At 50.0% G+C, this 15,510-nt stretch overlaps 2 protein-coding genes across 2 annotated transcripts; one reads left to right on the top strand and one right to left on the bottom strand.

The window, feature by feature from the left end:
* Window positions 1–881: 881 nt before the first annotated feature.
* Window positions 882–3,259, top strand: LOC127305159 (transmembrane 9 superfamily member 11). Its single transcript, XM_051335537.2, has one exon. It carries the CDS (start codon window positions 1,056–1,058, stop codon window positions 3,042–3,044), a length of 1,989 nt encoding a protein of 662 aa, XP_051191497.1. The 5' UTR covers window positions 882–1,055; the 3' UTR covers window positions 3,045–3,259.
* A 3,266-nt stretch (window positions 3,260–6,525) lies between these two features.
* LOC127305158 (uncharacterized) lies at window positions 6,526–8,082 on the bottom strand. Its single transcript, XM_051335536.2, has one exon. The coding sequence runs from the start codon at window positions 7,994–7,996 to the stop codon at window positions 7,244–7,246; it is 753 nt and encodes a 250-aa protein (XP_051191496.1). The 5' UTR covers window positions 7,997–8,082; the 3' UTR covers window positions 6,526–7,243.
* Window positions 8,083–15,510: the final 7,428 nt, after the last annotated feature.

Raw genomic sequence — 15,510 nt, 5'->3', positions numbered from 1 at the left:
CATTACAAGCCTCAATCAATTCCAAACAATCTGATTCAATAATTACCGGAGAACAACCTATACTCTCTATCAGTTGTAGATCATGTTGAAGAGCTTCGGCCTCAACAGTCTTAGCATCCAGAAGATTAAGTTTAGACCGAACCCGAAAAAACCGAGACCGAAAGGACTGATAGAAAATTGGGTAGAAAATTTTATAGACCGAATTTAGTGTGGTGAATTCTGTCTTTTTTCCAAGTAACTGAATAGACCGAAATGACCGAATTTTACGTGAGACTAAATGTTGATCAAACTTCTCTAGAATTTTTACATTTTTGTTTAGATTGTTCAATGTTTATTCCCGCCAATTGATAATAATATATGCAATGAAAAAACAGTCAAAATACATCTAAAATGTTGCAAACTTTTTACTAAATAATGTATAATATTTGTGTTGACAACATTGACCATGATGTTCGGTCATGACCGAACCTAAACCCGAATTATTGGGTACCCGAATTTGTCAGGTAGTAAAACGAGCAAGTATATTTTAGTCTTTATTTTTATGACCGAATTATAAATAGATCGAAATACAAAAACCGAATTATCGGTCATGACCGAATACCCACCCCGAATGATCAATACGAATAACTACTGCCACTGCCCCCGTACCATTTGGAAAATAGTATACTCCATTGTTAACTGATCTGCTGCCTCGGAAACGAGATGGAATCTTCTGCAGCGCTATAGTACCCAGAACCCACAGAGAAGAAAAAGGCCGAGGAGGAGTGCACCGACACGCCAACCCCCAAATCCTGCACCTTCTCTCGCCAACGCCAAGCCGTCACGCTCACGCCGTATAAACCATCCCCACCAAGCCCCCAAACCCCCCTCGCCTCGCCTCGCCTCGCGTGAGTCGAGTCCACCTCCGTCGCCTTCCTCATTTCTCCCCAGATCTGCTCCACCTCCACCGACACCCCACTCCGGCGAGCCCTCCTCGCCGGAGCCCCGCCGCCACATCCCCTCCCGCCACATTCCCCGGCCCAGATCCGCCTCCGCCCGATCCAGATCCAGCCACCATGGCCCGCCTCCGCGCCCTCCTCCTCGCGCTCGCCGCCACGGCCGCCCTCCTCCTCCCCTCCGCCGACGCCTTCTACCTCCCGGGGAGCTACCCGCACAAGTACAGCCCGGGGGAGTTCCTCAACGTCAAGGTGAACTCGCTCACCTCCATCGACACCGAGATCCCCTTCAGCTACTACAGCCTGCCCTTCTGCACGCCGCCCGACGGCGTCAAGGACAGCGCCGAGAACCTCGGCGAGCTGCTCATGGGCGACCGCATCGAGACCTCGCCCTACCGCTTCCGGATGCACGCCAACGACTCCGACGTGCTGCTCTGCCGCTCCGACCCGCTCTCGCCCGGCGCATTCACCCTCATGAAGAAGCGCATCGACGAGATGTACCAGGTCAACCTCATCCTCGACAACCTCCCCGCCATCCGCTACACCCGCAAGGACGACTACTTCCTCCGCTGGACCGGCTACCCCGTCGGCATCCGCGTCGGCGGCGACTACTACGTCTTCAACCACCTCCAGTTCACCGTCCTCGTCCACAAGTACGAGGACCCCAACGTCGCGCGCGTCATGGGCACCGCCGACGCCACCGACGCCATCCCCGCCTCCTCCAAGGACACCTCCTCCTCCAAGGACACCTCCTCCGGCTGGATGGTCGTCGGCTTCGAGGTCGTGCCCTGCAGCATCAAGCACAACCCGGACGACGCCAAGGCCCTCAAGATGTACGCCAAGTACCCCACCAAAATCGCCTGCGACCCCACCACCGTCTCCATGAGCATCAAGGAGGGCGAGCCCATCGTCTACACCTACGAGGTCGCCTTCGTCGAGAGCGACATCAAGTGGCCCTCGCGCTGGGACGCATACCTCAAGATGGAGGGCGCCAAGGTGCACTGGTTCTCCATCCTCAACTCGCTCATGGTCATCGCCTTCCTCGCCGGCATCGTCTTCGTCATCCTGCTCCGGACCGTCAGGCGCGACCTCACCCGGTACGAGGAGCTCGACAGCGAGGCGCAGGCGCAGATGAACGAGGAGCTCTCCGGCTGGAAGCTCGTCGTCAGCGACGTCTTCCGCGCGCCCACCAACCCCATGCTGCTCTGCATGATGGTCGGGGACGGCGTGCAGATCCTCGGAATGGCCGTGGTCACCATCCTCTTTGCGGCGCTTGGGTTCATGTCGCCGGCCTCCCGCGGCACCCTCATCACCGGCATGCTCTTCTTCTACCTGGTCCTCGGGATCCTGGCAGGGTACGCCAGTGTCCGCGTGTGGAAGACCATCAAGTGCGGGGATCACTCGGGATGGGTCGGTGTTTCCTGGAGGACAGCCTGCTTCTTCCCCGGCATCGCCTTCCTGATCCTCACCACGCTCAACTTCCTGCTGTGGGGAAGCCAGAGCACGGGCGCCATCCCCTTCTCGCTGTTCGTCGTGCTGATTCTCCTCTGGTTCTGCATCTCGGTGCCGCTTACGCTCGTCGGTGGATTCCTTGGGGCCAAGGCGCCGCACATCGAGTACCCTGTCCGCACAAACCAGATCCCCCGCGAGATCCCCGCTCAGAAGTACCCGTCCTGGCTGCTGGTTCTCGGTGCCGGCACGCTGCCCTTCGGCACCCTCTTCATCGAGCTCTTCTTCATCATGTCAAGCATATGGATGGGCCGTGTCTACTACGTCTTTGGGTTCCTCTTCATCGTCATGCTGCTCCTGGTTATCGTCTGCGCCGAGGTTTCCCTGGTTCTGACCTACATGCACCTCTGCGTCGAGGACTGGAAGTGGTGGTGGAAGTCCTTCTTCTCATCTGGGTCCGTGGCCATCTACATCTTCCTCTACTCGATCAACTACCTCGTCTTCGACCTCAAGAGCCTCAGCGGACCAGTGTCGGCGACCCTCTACCTCGGCTACTCGCTCTTCATGGTTATCGCTATTATGCTCGCCACCGGCACGGTTGGGTTCATTTCCTCATTCTGCTTCATCCACTATCTCTTTTCATCTGTGAAGGCTGATTGAGTTTCTCCCTGGGAGGAGTATTATCATTCAATTGAGAGGTGAGCATAGTGGAGGGGACATTGGAAAGTTTGTAGTCACTATAAGTTCTAGTTCATCCCAACTTTTGGTATACATGCCCTCAATAACTATTGTATGGTCTAGTAGGATTCGCCAATGGGCTTTATGGAGAGGTGCTGGCAGCTTGCAAGATGTAATAGAATGAATTGGTTTATTCACACTCCGCGTTATTCGCTATGCCATTACATCAGTATATGCAAATCTTGCTAGTTTTCTGTGCTGTGTTTTATGGTAGTCGTTTCTCTGTATGTTAGATCCAGATGTGTTTACATGCTACCAGTGTCTTGGCTATGTAGTACTGCCAAATATGATGATAAACACTTTTGTCTTTGCTCCAGTATAGGACTGTAGCTATGTTTTCTGAGTGCCAAACAGCTTTACTCTATGATGTTTGATTGTTTTCCCCATTTCCATGTTATTACTCTATGATGTTTGATTGTTTTCCCCATTTCCATGTTATTTTCGTGCTATGCGGGTAGATGATGATTCGATTATTAGTTTATTACAGTGGAAAATTCAGTGCTCCCAACTATAACAAGTACTACAACTCTGGAGTCTGTAATTATGTGCCTGACAGATTAGTCTATGTTTTGCCACTTGCATGTGATTCTTATACCCTGCATTAGATCATGATCCAACTATTACAGAAGAAACTAGTGTCCTCAGCACAATATAGTGTATTGACAGACCCATCAATTTTGCTCTACCTTTGCTGGCCCTGATGTTTCTTAGTATTATTCATTACTAGCAAGTGGCAGCTGTCTCATTTGCCTGTGCTACATCATGTTTAGCCTATCCATAATTTGCTAGTAGTAAACTAACTATTGTATGCTCTTGTCTAAGTAGGATTCGCCAATGGGCTTTACGAAGAGGTGCTGGCAGTTTGCAAGATGTAATAGAATGAATTGGTTTGTTGACACTTAGTGTTCTTTTAGTTTTTGGTCTGCCATTGAGAACATAAACATATGTTAGTCTTTGCTATTTAGTGCCAAACATATTGATGAAGCAAAATTTATTTGCTCCAGTAGCTCAGTATAGGACTCTATATTGGTGATTTGCGGTAGATGGTGATTTGATCATTACAGAGGAAAATCTAGTGATCCCAACTAACAAGTAGTACAACTCTGGAGTCTAGATGTGATTATGTTTCTGGCAGATTAGTCTTTGAAGTTTACCCACTTGCATATGTTTTTTTATACCCTGCATTAGATCATGATCCAACTATTACAGAAGAAATTAGTGTCGTCAACACAATAATCCATTGACTGAGACACAACAGTTTTGCTCCACCTTTGCTGGCCCTGCTTAGATGCAGCATCTGTCTCATTTGCCTGTGCCTAGAAACATGCTGTACCATCATGTTTTAGCCTATTCTTAATTATAGTTAGTCATCTCAATTATCTCTTCTTGGTGAAGCTGCTAGTAAACTGACTTGAAGATGTGGCCGCAGCTTCAAAGTAGTTAAAGGAACCCCCATTATTGTTAAGTTTCTGACCGCTCATGATTTATGCTCATCTTCACAATTCTGAGGGGATGCTATTGGCCTTCTTTCTCCACCTTGATGTGCCACACGCATTGGTGTACGTCAAAATCGATGCATCTCATCACTTGTGTAATACTCCCTCCGATTCATATTAATTGACTTCAATATGGATGTATCTAGACACATTTTAGTTCTAGATACATCCATATTAGAGTCAATTAATATGAATCGGAGGGAGTAGAATGATTTGGTCTACTCTTTTTTAATTACTCATTCTGCTATCGAGTATATCAATGTGCAATCTTGCTAATGTTCTCCGTTGATTTTTTGTTCTGTCATTTCTCTGATTGTTAGATCTAATTATGTATTTTCATACTATGTGCATCCTATGATGATTCGACTATTCCCCAACTAACAAGTAGTACTCCCTCCGTCCTATCAAAGTTGTCCAAGATTTATCTAAATTTGAATGCATCTAGACACTAAATGACATTAGCATCTAAATTTTGAAAAATCTCAGAAAGTTTTGTGAAGCCGAGGGAGTACAATGATTGTGACATATAATTTGGCTCCAGCTTTATGCCACCCATGCTGGTTCTTTACTAGCGAGTTCATTTGCCCATGCTAGACATCAAGAAAATCAGGCTGCCTATAATTGTACTTATTCAATTATTCCTAGAGAAGCTGTTGAACAGACTCGAAGATCTACCCTCAGATTCAGACAAGCTGAAGGAAGCCCTTTGTTGTTAAGTTCGAGCCTAGCACAACCATGATGGTTTTCCCTGAAACCTGTATCAGGTCTGGGGTGTTGCCTTCTTTTTATCTCGTGATTGTGTAGAGTACTTTGCGGAAACATCTTACAAAGGTGCTCGTTGTATATGGTTGCCTGGAAACAGCCTGTCTGTGAGTGTGTGAGCATTACGAGTTGGCCACTAACTTCGGCAATGATTCATGTTTGCCGGAATCGTGCAAACCAGCAAAAGTATTCAGGGATTTAGGCTCAACTTGACTATTCTAGAGTGATGCCACTTGCCTGGTTCCTTCAACTTGCGTGCTGCACGCGTTTGGCGACGGTTCAACTTTGGACCGAATACTTCGATACTCCACGTCAAAGTCGATGCATCACATTAGATTACTGTCAACCAAGCCATCTGGGTCCAACTTGCGTCCACTTGTGCTTAGATTGGGCAGATTACCTACCGTAGGACAGACTACCAAATCTTCTATGAATGTAAGCAGCCCTCTCTGGTTGGCTCTTTATTTCTTCATTGCTTTGCTTACCCACTTGCAGTTCCATTTTCACTTGAAAATAGTTTGTTACTTTTTCATTTTGCTTTGAACGTATGATGAAATATCACAATCACGGGCACATCAAAACAGCATCATCTGATGCCACGTAGAGAAAACAATCTTGAGGTCGGGACGCTACCTCTCTACCCTTGAAAGCCGGCAACCACACAAAGCGATCGGCAAGCTCACGTCTGGCTGGCATGACCACACTCGAAGATTCTAGTGCCGTCCAGCACACGGAATTTAGCTTGGTAAGGAGACGCGTTCAAAGTCCAACCATCTTTTTTTTAGGTCAACCGACCATATGAATTCATCCTTGTGCTTATCGCAAGAAAGATGTCTTCTACTGGCGTCAGTTTAACTCTGCTAAAGATTAGACTTTAGATGCATGAACCACCACCTTGCTCAGCAAGAGGGATGTCGACAGCATTTCACGATGATCACGAGTCCCCAATTCAAATATTATAATCAGTTCATAGTTCTTCCTTACGAAGATAAATATGCAGTTCGACAAGTTGTTGTGAACCAAAATACAGACAGCATATGGAGAGAACTGGGTCACCACCGAAGTCACAAAAATCATCTGTAGTTCATCAAATTGTTGCGAACCAAAATACAGACAAGGGAAGATCATACACACCATGAGAAGAGAAACTACCACTGATTTATTATTTGACGACTATGGAGCGACTGATACAGACACACAAACTTTACATAGGACCTTGAATGATACTAGAACATCATAACTCAGTTGCTAAATCAACTACACATATAGCTTAGCTGATGCAACTACTCTCATATCTCTCAGTTGCTAAATCAACTACACGTAGGCCCAGCTGATGCAACTATACATAACTTAATTCTTAAGATAAAGACTACTCCTTAAAACTTATTGACCTTCGAATCACATACTCAGTGCCTATCAGATGACCTAACCCAGCGAGCCTAATCTTGAGAAGAGAACGGAGAAGCAACCACCAACCCTGAACAATTAATCCTCTACTACCTAACGACATCAGAGGCATACCAAACAACTTGCGGCAACGTGTAAACCTATGCAACCACCAAATCCTACCACCGGTGAACGTCCATCAAACCTTACCTCTGAAAAAATACCGAGGGGTTTGATGGGAACGTCACCGGGATCTGATCAGACAATAAGCCTACTACCAGATCCACCAACCATCCATCCATCCATCAGTAGGGGAGATTTACCAACCCTGATTCTTCCGTGGAGTTGAAAGAGAGGAAGATTTACCACCTCTTCTTCTTCTGTGTAGAAGGGGGAGAGGAAGACGATGCGAAGCGGGGCAGAAGGGCGTGGCCGTCGAGGGAGACGCACACGCGGCGGCAAGGGGAGCCGCCGGTATCATGATAGCTCGCCGATGCGGAGGAGGCAGCGGAGGCCGCGGGTGGCCTCTTCCTCGGCCCGCTGCAGGAATCCGGGGACAGGGAGCGAGCTCGGCTCCGGGGCCGCGACGGAGAAGGCCGGGCCGGCGTACGTCGCCGCGGTGGCGGCAACAGCGGCGACGGAGACCATCCTCTTGGTCGGCACGACGGCCGGTGACTGGGGCCCGATCCGGGCGGTGAAGCCGAGCACGCGCCTGTCCGCGGGCGCGCGGGCCGGGACGGGTGCGGCGGCAGAGGCCGGGGAAGGGGACCGCACGCGCCTCTCGGCAGGGGCCCGGGTCTGGACGGGGGCTGCTGACGGAGGGGAAGGCGACCGCACGCGCCTGTCCGCCGGCGGGGCTTGCACCTTGGGCTGTACAGGGGCGGGAACCGGAGCGGGAGCCGGTGGCTCCTCGCCGCGCTTCAGGATCCGGACGACCATCTGCGGCGGCTTGGCGGGGGCCTCCTTGGACGGGGACGGCTGCTTGCGGGCGGGCTTCGCGGGCGGGGACCGGCGACCGGCCGCCGGGGCCTTCGGAGGCGACGACGAAACGGGCGCCTGCGCCTGCTTGGGCGGCGGGGAGGAAGTAACGACCGGAACGGCACCCTTGGGCGGCGGCGAGCCGGCCTTAGCGTGGCGCCGGCGGCGCGGCTTGATGGGGGACGCGGCGAAGGCGTCGAGGTGCATCGTGTTGGCGAGCGCGTCGTGGGATCTGAGCACCGCCGTCGCCATGGATGGGGGCGAGACCTAACCCTAACGAGGGATGAGAGGAGATTTGTGGGAGGGGAAGGAGGAGAAAACAATGGGATAAATCACGGTGCCCCGAGGCCGCGTTATATAGAACCGGGCCGGACACGGAAGCGTGCGCGCTGCGCTTACCTGCTCCGCCAATTAAACCCGGTTTTTTTTGCTTGCTTATCTTCCGGTCGGGTGGGGAGATCTTTTTCGCGTGACGTGGCGGCGGCGCGGCCGTTGGATGCTCGAGATCGGGCGGCTGTGGTGGTGCCGTGCGGTTGATGTGAGGCACCGCCAGCCTTTGCTGAGCGGGCCCCGCACGCGGTTGGATTGATTGGGTTGGGCTGGGATCGTGGCCGACGTGGGCGGCTGAATTATTGGAAATGGTACGGTTGAGCCCCTTGTTGTTGCGTCAAATTGCATGCCGTGCCATAGCGGTTGGTGTGCTACTCTTCTTTTGTCCGTGCTGTTTTACAAATCGGAATAAAGTATACTTGTGGCTGTGATGAAATTATTGGGAAGTTCAGGGGCAAAGGTGGTTTAAGGAGGGAGACGTGAGCGAGGAATAAGTCGTCGTAAGAAAATTGAGGAGTACTGTAAATATCAGAAAAGAGGATAAGTAAGGGCATGGCCAACGCCTAGCCTCAACTCACTGCCCCAAATGCCAACTAGGTTCGGATGTCAGGCCAAACCTGCAAGTAGCTGTCTGGCAGACCAACTAGTCTCTTGCAGGGGAGGCTACATCCTCATCAGATAAAGCTGGAAGAAAGGAGGAAAGGGAAGAGAGAGAAGAGGAAAGAAGGGAAAGTGGTGGACCGATGCTACTCTATGGGAAGAAAAAGTATCTGTATACAAAATGATAGTGAGACCCAGTGAGGCAGTAGCATGCATTGGACTGTTTTTCTTCACAACCACTGCTTCATCTTCTTTTTTGCTTCGTGATTACGTGGGGAAGTAGCATGTAGCTGCCACCGTTGCTCATGCCCTAAGTAGAACAGTTGACGTGGGGTGGGAACCGTGCAAGTGGACGACGAGTGGGGCCCGCCAACAGCTGTGTGCGGTTCCATTCCAGCGGCCTGTCTGCGAGGCGGTTTCCCGGCGTGGGCCCCAGCGGGCTAGTCCTTACACTAGTCACAATGCATAGTACTAGAAGTATCATGCGTATCATACTACTACGTGTTACTATCTCCACAATGCATGATATCATATACTAGTATCATAGTTTCCATATATTAATTGTTTTTGTAGAATCTCAATGCAAATATATGTACAAGATTACTTGATATTAATTTTTCTAGTAGTATGTGCTATGATACGGTATCTACCTATGATACTAGTATCATATCTCTCATCCTTAATTGCACTGCCACATCAGCATTTTGCATGCATGGAATGCATGATACTACCTATGATACTCCCATTGTGGGTAGTCTTATCGATTTCTCGTCGCACCTACCGTGATTACATTAGTTTCCCCTAAATAAAACTACTACCGTGATTAGAGCATCTCCAATAAATATGTAAGGCATATAAGAAAAAATATTTACTTTTACATAATAATACATGGAGAAAATAAACTCTCCAACACATGAAGTAAAAAAATTTGGTGATGCAACAGATATAGCGTAAGTGATGAATATTTGGGCCAAATGCCCTCATCACCCCTAATAATTAATGATATAAAACCAAAAGCATTCCAACCGTCAACTAAACTGTAGGATAACGTTGCATAGAAAACAAAAAATTTCCTACCGCGAACACGCAATCCAAGCCAAGATGCAATCTAGAAGACGGTAGCAACGAGGGGTTTATCGAGTCTCACCCTTGAAGAGATTCCAAAGCCTACAAGAGGAGGCTCTTGTTGCTGCGGTAGACGTTCACTTGCCGCTTGCAAAAGCGCGTAGAAGATCTTGATCACGATCCCTCCGGCGCCACGAACGGGCAGCACCTCCGTACTCGGTCACACGTTCGGTTGTTGATGAAGACGACGTCCACCTCCCGTTCCAGCGGGCAGCGGAAGTAGTAGCTCCTCTTGAATCCGACAGCACGACGGCGTGGTGTCAGTGGTGGTGGAGAACTCCGGCGGAGCTTCGCTAAAGCACGCGGGAGCTATGGAGGAGAGGGGGGCGGCTAGGGTTTGGGAGGGGGTGGCCGGCCACTAAGGGGGGTGCGGCCAGGTGGTGGTCTTGAGGTGGCCGGCCCCCTCCCCTTGTCCCTCATTATATAGGTGGAAGCCCCAAGGGTTGGACTACAAGTCTCCGAATAAGACCCGAACCCAAAACCTTCCATAAGATAGGGAAACCTACCCAAGCTAGGACTCCCACTAGAGGTGGGAGTTCCACCTTCTATGGAGGGGGTGGCCGGCCCCCTTTGGGGGAGTCCACTTGGGACTCCTCCCCCACTAGGGTTGGCCGGCCATGGAGGTGGAGTCCCTCCTCCGGGACTCCACCTTCCTTGGTGGTTTCTTCCGGACTTTTCTAGAACCTTCTAGAACCTTCCATAGAACCTTCCGCATCATTTTAATTCACATAAAATGACATCCTATATATGAATCTTATTCTCCGGACCATTCCGGAACTCCTCGTGATGTCCGGGATCTCATCCGGGACTCCGAACAAATATTCGAACTCCATTCCATATTCAAGTTCTACCATTTCAACATTCAACTTTAAGTGTGTCACCCTACGGTTCGTGAACTATGCGGACATGGTTGAGTACTCACTCCGACCAATAACCAATAGCGGGATCTGGAGATCCATAATGGCTCCCACATATTCAACGATGACTTTAGTGATCGAATGAACCATTCACATACAATACCAATTCCCTTTGTCACGCGATATTTTACTTGTCCGAGGTTTGATCTTCGGTATCACTCTATACCTTGTTCAACCTCGTCTCCTGACAAGTACTCTTTACTCGTACCGTGGTATGTGGTCTCTTATGAACTTATTCATATGCTTGCAAGACATTAGACGACATTCCACCGAGAGGGCCCAGAGTATATCTATCCGTCATCGGGATGGACAAATCCCACTGTTGATCCATATGCCTCAACTCATACTTTCCGGATACTTAATCCCACCTTTATAACCACTCATTTACGCAGTGGCGTTTGGTGTAATCAAAGTACCTTTCCGGTATAAGTGATTTACATGATCTCATGGTCATAAGGACTAGGTAACTATGTATCGAAAGCTTATAGCAAATAACTTAATGACGAGATCTTATGCTACGCTTAATTGGGTGTGTCCATTACATCATTCATATAATGATATAACCTTGTTATTAATAACATCCAATGTTCATGATTATGAAACTAATCATCCATTAATCAACAAGCTAGTTAAGAGGCATACTAGGGACTCTTTGTTGTTTACATATCACACATGTATCAATGTTTCGGTTAATACAATTATAGCATGGTATATAAACATTCATCATAAACATAAAGATATATAATAACCACTTTTATTATTGCCTCTTGGGCATATCTCTGTTGCTGCCAAAACCCACCGGCGGGCAGCGACGGGCAACACCGTAGAGCCGGGAACAACCTAGGGCTGCGGCTGGCCGAGGTCCCTCCGAGCGACGGTCCGCAAAGCCTTCTGGTACACACGTCCGATGCTGATGCAAGGGCGTGCCACCTGACCTATACCTGGTCAGGAAGGTGATGGAGATGCCTCGCGTACTTGCCTGCATGGCAGACACGTACCCATTAACTACGAGCCTCGATCGGCTCTCAGGTTATCCTGTGAATCGGCTCAGGGAGCCGATCCACCCATGATTCGTACGAGGTGCACGAATATATGGTGGTCCTGCTTGATCAAGATAAAGCTAATGAGATCTACGACGATTTAGGGTTTTCACCGCATAATCGGATCATCCTACTCAGGATTGGGCCTCGCGGCCACGCACGGTGATCATAAGCCGATCCTAGACAAGGCCTAAAAACCAACACGAGGTTGATCCCCGGAACATCCTGTCTAGGACTAGCGAACGACACCCTACGTGCCGCTGGATCCTCCAGCCCTTTGTAAGGCCTAACTATTGCAGATATTAAACTAATCCTTGATGAACAAGGAGCAACCGTAACGGATCAGATCTACTAAATAATGATCAAGCGGGGTGCCGCCCCTACACCTAAGATAGGTGTAAGGGCGGCTAGATATGCAAGGGTTGCACTACGATAGCATGTTACGCGAAGAACTATGCTAACCCTAACACATCTATGATAACTACGTTGCTCGCCATCAAAAAGGCTTCGATGCGAGCAACGCATGAACAACGTGGAGCTTGTCTTTGCCTAGATCGCAAGATGCGATCTAGGCGACATGTTGCTTACTCGGTAGAAACCCCGAGACGAAGGAGTTGGCGATGCGCCGAGATTGATTTGTTGGTTGAACGTTGGTTGTTGTTTATTCCATAAACCCTAGATACATATTTATAGTCCAGGGGACTTTCTAACGTGGGAATAATCCCCACCGTGCACGATACAAACTCTAACTTCTACCATAATTAAAGATACACGGGCAATCTAGCCCAAACTCTTCGTGCAAGGCCGCTTGAGAGAGATCTTCCACGTGTAATCTTCCAAGCCCATCTCTCTTACGGCCCACTTCTGATTTGGCCAAAATCTGGTGATAACACATGCCCCCCTGGTTTTGGCAATGATAATTTCAAAACCACTCTGTTTTTCCTTCGAAGGGTCATGTCGTGGCAGAGCAGACCTGTCGCAGTATTCTTCATCATGATGCCCTGTCTTTCCAGCTTCTCTGCAAAATTCGATAGCTTTGGCATCACTTCCTCGGAAACTGCAATGGCATTAAATTTCCACCAGGCTTCTCATTATTTAACCGTGCCGATTGATTAGCCCACTTCATCCCCTTCCTCTGTTCCAGCCATCGGCACCAAAAAACCCTCTTCCTCTGTAGCGATGCCTTCCTCTTCCTCTGTCTCCTCCGGCCTCTCCCTCCAGTCCTTCTCTTCGAGCGAGCCGGAGTGGAACTCCGACCACGCGCCAGTGGACGACCTGCCTCTGACCGATGGGGAAGAGGACCTCAAGTTCCTCATCGATGGGGAGCTGATAAGCGAAAGTGAAGACGACCTCCATCCTTGGGCGAAACCCACCTCCCCCGACGGGAAGGGGGAAGAAGTAGAGGAAGAGGAAGGAAAAGAGGAGGGCGGCCCCCTTCCCCCGCTAAGCTTCTGCCGGCCAAGCGATTCCGCGCTTGGGCGGACAGTGAGGACGATGATGATGACGAGGAGGAAAAGGAGGAGGATGAATCCTCCTCCTCCATCGGGTATCCGCCGACCAAGCGCTTCCGTTCCTGGGCGGACAGCGAGGATGATGATGATGACGAGGAAGACGAAGCTCCGGCCAAAGGCTGGGGTAGCAGCGACGAGGAGCTTCCTGGGAGCAGCGCCGACGACATCGACGACGACGATGATGAGGACAGCGACGACTAGTAGAGTAGGACTAGTAGTAGCAGTGCACTAGGCGCTAGATCCTTCTTTTGAGAGCCATCGGCTCTTTCTTGTAAAGCCGCTCCTTTGAATTAATGAAAATTGTTCTTTCAATTAATCCAATTTCATTCCTTCCGCCTGTCATGCCAAGACCGATAGCAACGTATCGGATTCCTTTTCTTTTGGACGCCCGTGAAGCCGGACTCACATGTCGATTAGCCCGTCAGTCAAGCACTTCTCAAATTCAGGCTGCGATTTGATATCTGACCATAATTTTTCGCAATCCCTTAGCCGATGACTACTCATCGGCTATTTTGAGAATCCGGGGCCGCTTTCCTTTTCTTGCAGCCGACGGGACGGTCCAAAACCCGTAAAGCCGACGGCCTCCTCTTCCGGTTCCTCTCCGTAGCTTTAGCGATTTTCCTTTGCAACACCCGAATCGCTTTCAGAGAAGATCACGATGCGAGGTCGATCGATGCGACTCCAATCGGCTCCCAAAAGCAGAACATCTACCAAGTTAGCTGCCCCCCGAGCCTTAATCAAGGCGAGAATGCCGGCGAGGATGCACAGATCGTTGATCAGCTTTATTCCACTGAACGTCGATGTTGATGTGAACTTTGAGCACATAGCCAGTAGGTCTTGGTCTTGTGTAACTGTACTAGAGTCGATGGCTGCGCATCGGCTTCGTTTCTTAATTCTAAAGTCGATGCCCTTGCATCGGCTGTAAAAAAAAATTTTACTGGCCGATTTTTCCTAATCGGCTCCCAGTGTTTCACTGCACACATGTTTACACATGTTTATCTGCACATGTTCATCTGACTATATGCCCCCCGAGCCGAATCTGCCAGATGACTACAGATATCGGCTTTTGTGGTTAGCCAGGGCACTGCACTTGCACGTCGGCTCCGCGAGGATTCGTGCTGACTTTCATCCGCCGACGTGGCCGCGGCCCAGTAGCTCGATGCTGAACACAAGCAGAACATGTGGTGAAGATAATTTTGGCCGATTGCTGGAATCGGCCTCCATATCGATTGAAGCGCTGACTGAAGGTTCTGTAATGCTCCTTCATAATTTTTTGGGGCCGATCACAAGGATCAGCCTTGCCACGTTTGCTCATCGCTTTGCTTCAGCTACTCGGTCAGGCTGGTGGATAAAACCAGCCCAACCTCTGACTTGATGCGCTTGCCGTCGTCCACCTTGAGTGCATCGTGTAATCGTGGAGCACTAAGCTCCGTCGGAAGGACGAGCACCATGTTTGTACCAGCCGATGTTTCATCATCGGCTTTCCTTTGCTTGGGGCGCCACTCCATTTTCCGTGGACGACCCTCTTCGTCCAGGGTTCGCTGAACTTTCGCAGCCAGATCAGGTCGTGCCTTCCTTAACGTATGCAAGTATAACCTTTCGGCTTCCTCCAGGCCGCGCAATCGCTGAACCCTGCGCTTTTGTGAACGGCTGAGTCCATCAGGGCACCACCTTGGACGGTGGTACCTGTCTTCTTCTTCTTGTCCCTCGTCTTCTGAATCCTCGAGATCTGCCCACCGAGGGGACTCAGCGCGTTTGCTTTGTGGCGGGAGAGGCCCTAAGCGCCTGAACACAGACACGTTGGCTGCCTCCTTCTTCTTCTGGTTGCATTCTGGGCAATTGCCGATTGTGGGCAATCGGCTCATTCCTGAATCCCAGCAGTGTCTGAAGAAGGGGCAGTCCCAGTGCCTGTCGTTGTCATCTTGCTCCCTTGATTCTCCTTTGGCACGGCGCTCGTGTTCCTCCTCATCGTGATCGTGCCGACGATGTCTTCTGGCTTCTCTAGCCAGACGATCTCTTTCATCATCATCGCTGGATCGTCGGCGTCGGTCATACTGACTCACATACTTGTTGAGGAGGTGATCAGAGAGGGGTCGCTGATATCTTATGTTCTTCACTTCTCCCTCTGTGACGTAGCGCTTGCCATCATGACGGAGCCGATCGCGTGGAGCGGCCTCCTCTGTGTCCTTGCTACGAGAGCAGCTGCCCTCGTCTCCATCTTTGCCAGAGTAGTGCCCAGGTCC

The sequence above is a fragment of the Lolium perenne genome, chromosome 6, assembly GCF_019359855.2.
Source record: "Lolium perenne isolate Kyuss_39 chromosome 6, Kyuss_2.0, whole genome shotgun sequence".
In the NCBI taxonomy this organism is placed as follows: domain Eukaryota; kingdom Viridiplantae; phylum Streptophyta; class Magnoliopsida; order Poales; family Poaceae; genus Lolium; species Lolium perenne.
The sequence above is the reverse complement of the archived record's forward strand: the minus strand, read 5'-3'. Positions and strand labels throughout refer to the sequence as shown.

Excerpts from the sequence above, each read along its gene's own strand:
- LOC127305158 (XM_051335536.2), bottom strand. The coding sequence starts at position 7,996 with ATGGCGACGGCGGTGCTCAGATCCCACGACGCGCTCGCCAACACGATG.
- LOC127305159 (XM_051335537.2), top strand. The coding sequence starts at position 1,056 with ATGGCCCGCCTCCGCGCCCTCCTCCTCGCGCTCGCCGCCACGGCCGCC.